At 34.4% G+C, this 4,775-nt stretch overlaps 1 protein-coding gene and 1 long non-coding RNA gene across 2 annotated transcripts; both read right to left on the reverse strand.

The window, feature by feature from the left end:
* Window positions 255–597, reverse strand: LOC107612690. The gene is made up of 3 exons (XR_001613836.2): window positions 562–597; window positions 396–470; window positions 255–289 (listed from the first exon to the last, which is right to left on the reverse strand). It is a non-coding gene; the product is annotated as an uncharacterized LOC107612690 (long non-coding RNA).
* Window positions 2,718–3,325, reverse strand: LOC110265717. Its single transcript, XM_021108908.1, has 2 exons — window positions 3,093–3,325; window positions 2,718–2,978 (listed from the first exon to the last, which is right to left on the reverse strand). Exons 1-2 carry the CDS (start codon window positions 3,288–3,290, stop codon window positions 2,811–2,813), a joined length of 366 nt encoding a protein of 121 aa, XP_020964567.1. The 5' UTR covers window positions 3,291–3,325; the 3' UTR covers window positions 2,718–2,810.

A 4,775-nucleotide genomic window follows, 5' to 3' on the forward strand; every position in this document is an offset into this window, starting at 1 on the left:
ATATTTAATGAGATTTTTTACTATTTCTAAAACTTAGATCCAAGATCTTTAAATTAAAATGTAAAATAATTATCATCTTCATTAATTTCACTGTTGTTACTATTACATACGTTTAATAGATAAAAAGAGGATTAATAGACATATTAATGCCTATTAATCCAGCGATGAATATAATGAAAATGAATATTTTTGTTTATAGCAAGATTAAAATGAATAATTTTCCCTTGATTCAGGCAGATTCCACGAGCTCTGCGACTGGTGGTATACAATCTACCTTGTATCACACTACCTATATCTCATATAATGCGCATAACAAAATTCCCATTTAGTGCAATAAAAATTATCGGATTAAAAAAGTGTAACAGCATGAAATGAGTGAAGCAAAATTTGCATACCTTTTTAAAAAAGGTTGAGTACGTGTTGTCCCATATCAGCTTATAGCTTCCACCCATCAATGTGCAGAAGTTTTCCTAAAATTGTATGGAGAAAAATCTAAGATGAGAATTTACATGTCGAATGCTTAGTAAAGTTTTTAAGTTGCTACAAGCATGAAAAACTCACTTGGTCAGACTGGTAGCGGCAGTATGGTAATATCAGCTGTGCCAAAACAACCAACCACGATGAAGGACTTAAAAACTCGAAACTAAATCAAATACCCTGAAAATAAACTACAGAAAATAGAAATTTCACCTCATATGGATGGAAGGAAAACATCATGAATTCTTCAAATAAAAAATGTTGTACTATAGCAGTACTATATTTATCTTGTCTTGTACTAATAAAAAATCCCATGCAATGTACGAGTTTACAGAGTCCACTGAGAGCAAAACCTAAGAAAAGACAAGTCCGATTCATTCAACTGAAACTGTCCAGTAACAAGATATAAACAGGATTTTAAATTTTAAAATTTGAACTCAAAAGAAAAAAAAGGAGACGCCACATGTTTTTGTGGAAAAGAAAAATTGAATTGAATCACAAAGTCAATCACATTATTTTCCTTTCTTTCTAGCATCTCAGTCGATAGCTACCCATGATAATGGTAACTCTGATCATTTTAGGATTTTTGTGCTTTTAGTAGATTTACATTACTCTTGTCTAAGATTTCTTAGTTTTCTTTTTCTACGTATTGATAATATTGATAGCGTTAGTCTTTCATCACTGTCCTTTCCTTATCTCCATTGAATACTACAAACATTGACATGGCCAAATATAGTATCATATTCATCATTTTGTTTCAGTTGTTCGTAATTTATAGGTCCCCCTCAAATGCAACCTTTTAAAGCGCAAATAAATTCAATTAGATCACAACCAGATAAGGTTTAATTACTCTGTTGGTTTTTATAGTTTCGTAAAATTTTCAATTAGGTCCCTATACTTTTTTTTCTTTTTGATTGGGTCCCTGCACCAAAATTTTTTTTTTCAATTAAGTCCCTCTTAGTAGTAATTAGTTTAATTTTATAGGGACCCAACTAAAAAAAAAGAATTGATACAGGGACCTAAATAAAAGGAAAAAAAAAGTGTAGGGACCCAATTAAAAAAAATTTGGTGCAAGGACTCAATTAAAAGAAAAAAAAATATAGGGACCTAATTAAAAATTTTGCGAAACTATAGGGACCAGCAGAGTAATTAAACCACCAAATAATTATGCGATTTATTCACCTACTCACATCTGTATCTATAATTTTAATTCGTACATTCCAAAAGGATGATCAGATGCAAAAAGAAAATAAGCGGCTGTCACAATTAAGGAAAAAATAGAAATGAAGATATTTTCCAAGACTTGTAAATATACCTCATAAGTTTTGTCAGCTGGAACAGTTATCTCTTTGTAGTCAACATTTTTGCTGAAAATGAAAAATTTGAAAATTAACATCAAAATAGAGAAAATCATACATGAGTGCAATCTTTAATATTTACCTTGCATCCAAAGCACCGGCAACCTCTGCTGAGATGAAGAAAGATGCCTTTGCAAAGACCTCACTGATAAAAATATTTTGCTATGACTCTCTTAAGTATCTCACTAACTCACTTTATTACTAGAGTAATTAAATCGATATCAGCTACTATTGACTGCTTTAATGCCATAGTTTAGCAGTATAACATCTAATGCAACAAATTCAGCTTGCAATCCCAAGAACGATGCAATAAGAAAGTATAATCCTATTCCCTAATATATTACTCAGACAAAAAAATATCTGCATTTATTATTTGCTACTCCAATACTCTCTTTTTCTCAGGAAGAGAACATAGGTTCCAAACCGTCTTTTCCTTTAGTACACAGATTGATACTTGTCGAGACATCAACCATGGAAGGTATATTACAGTTATAATAATTTTTCCATGCATTTCGTAAATCAAACAAAATTTTAGCATGCATTTTAGCATGAATAAGAACCAACAAGAGACCCTTTTGAATTTTAGCATGAATAAGAATCAACAATAATTTTAACTATATAAATCAAAACTATTGAATCCTTTTACACATTTCAGCCGAGTGTAACGATGACAAGTTATGATAAATATCTAAAAATATAATTATAAAAAATTTATATCAACCTCAAAGCACTACTATTTGAAATCCAAGAATTTAACTAACATCTTAATATACACTCTCATGAGTGTATACAAGTATATGCTACTGCATCACATTGAACTTCGAATAATGTTCTTGTTGTACAACCTGTTCCCCACAGCACAAACAAATTTGAGAGAAATAAAAAGGACTTCAGTGAATCATAATGTGATTTCAAATAGTTTAAAACTTACCAAAACACTAAGTTTCAACAATGCAATTATTCATCTCGTATTATTTATACCTGTAATAGCCACTGATGACTTCCATACGGTGGGATGGGAGTCTTATGGCCATTAATTAATCCTGAATCCCCTAGCCCAAACTCTTGCTGCACAGATGCATTTACTTCTGTATTTGGCACTGCTAATGTCTCTTGAGAAGCCATAGGGTCCTCGGGAAGCTTCTATGAAAAAATAATACATAGAGTCAAAATTGCTATCAAGTATAACTACGACATAGAGGTTACCAGTTCATTTTAATTCAAGTAACCACTAATGCAATATTGTATCTTACTGACCTCTTCGGTACCAAAGCTAGCTTGCGTGCCACTACCAGTCTTATCACCCAAATCGTTACCGTCATTCCTCACAGGACATTTATTCTTTACATGACCAGCACTGTTGTATTTAGTGTACCTTCTTTTATCCCTCTCCTTTTTCCCCTTGGGTACTCCTTTTGTCTTGACCACTGAAGGGTCACCAACAAAGTTTGGCATGGGAGAATCTCTTGTTTGTCTTTTCAAGCCAGATATTCGTTCTAGTATTTGGGTCCAATGACAGACTTCATTCATAGTGTCATGGAAAGAAGGACCATCTTGAGCTCCTAAGAATACCATCCACGTAGCTGCCACTGACAATGCGTCATAGCGCATTAAAAATTCTCTTTCTTTGTCTTGCATAGTGCCTCCAGCAGAACTTTCATCCAGATACTTCTTGACATCCTTCGACCATCTTTTCAAAAGAAGACTATCTGAAAACTTCTGTAAACCTACCCTTTTCATTGCACAAAACATGTGGCTGCAAGGAATGCCTTCACTACTCCACCGACTACATTCACATTCCATATGCTCAGTATTGCGATCATAAAGTACGTTATATATATATATATATGTTGCCTCCTGTCACACTCCTTAACTTTTAACACAACAGTGGTCGATATGTTTTCCTCATTTATTACATCTAATGCGACCACTCCTTGAATATCTTTTTTTACTTCTCCAAGAATCTCCCTTGTGTAAAAATTGGCAGCAGAAAGCTCCAATACTTCTAGCCCAGTAGTTAGAACGGTCTCCTCATACATCGTCTTAAATTGAGAAACTAATTCATTGTTTCTATAGTCTTTAAGAGCATGTTTAAGATTTTGGACCAACTCTAGAAGACTTTGGCGAATGCAAATAAACCTCTTGATGAAGTTGTTTATCGCCTCACACCTTGATGTTGTTCTAAATCCAGCACAGAATTTATCCCTCAAGTAAGCGCTTGTCCAACTTTTCCTCTTCTCATATTCATTTAGAACCCATTCATTTTCCTCCAACCCATATTTTTTATATCATATTCTCCCAATATTCTTCAAATTCATCCGGATACCATGGAGCATACAAACATCTTCTGAAGTCGTTGGAAAAATTTTTGTTTTTTATGTTTGCCGTTACATTCTTCTGAATGTGCCAACCACATAATCAGTGAGTTGTATCTGGGAAGATTTCTTGAATTGCTGCCTTCATTGCTTCGTCACCGTCTGTGACCATAACACTGGGAGACTTGTTCAGCATGACTTCTAGAAAGTTTTGCAACAACCACGTATATGTTGCCGTTCGTTCGCCCTCTACCAAAGCAAAGCCAAATATACATGTTTAGTGGTGATGGTTACAACCTGAGAAGATTACCAACGGCCTTCTGTACTTATTCTTCCGGTAGGTTGTATCGAATGCAAGCACATCTCCAAAGCACTGATAATCAGACCTACAAATGCCGTCTACCCAAAATAAATTTGTCAGCCAACCTTCATCAGTAGCACTGTACCTTCCCATGGCCATCGGGTCGACATCAACTTTCCCAAGTAGATAGCTAATCATCGCATTGGAATCCCCACCAATGAGCTTTGCATGACAAGTTCTTTGAAAGTGATTATCTAGGTCCTTCTTTGTGAATCCGACATTGGCATAACCACCGGCTTGGCCTACCATTAGTCCCATTATTTT

The sequence above is a fragment of the Arachis ipaensis genome, chromosome B08 (assembly GCF_000816755.2).
Source record: "Arachis ipaensis cultivar K30076 chromosome B08, Araip1.1, whole genome shotgun sequence".
Taxonomy (NCBI): Eukaryota; Viridiplantae; Streptophyta; class Magnoliopsida; order Fabales; family Fabaceae; genus Arachis; species Arachis ipaensis.

Coding starts and splice junctions, on each gene's coding strand:
- LOC110265717 (XM_021108908.1), bottom strand. CDS start 3,290: ATGCCAAACTTTGTTGGTGACCCTTCAGTGGTCAAGACAAAAGGAGTA. Junction 2,979..3,092: donor CTAGCTTTGGTACCGAAGAG/GTCAGTAAGATA, acceptor ATTTTTTCATAG/AAGCTTCCCGAGGACCCTAT.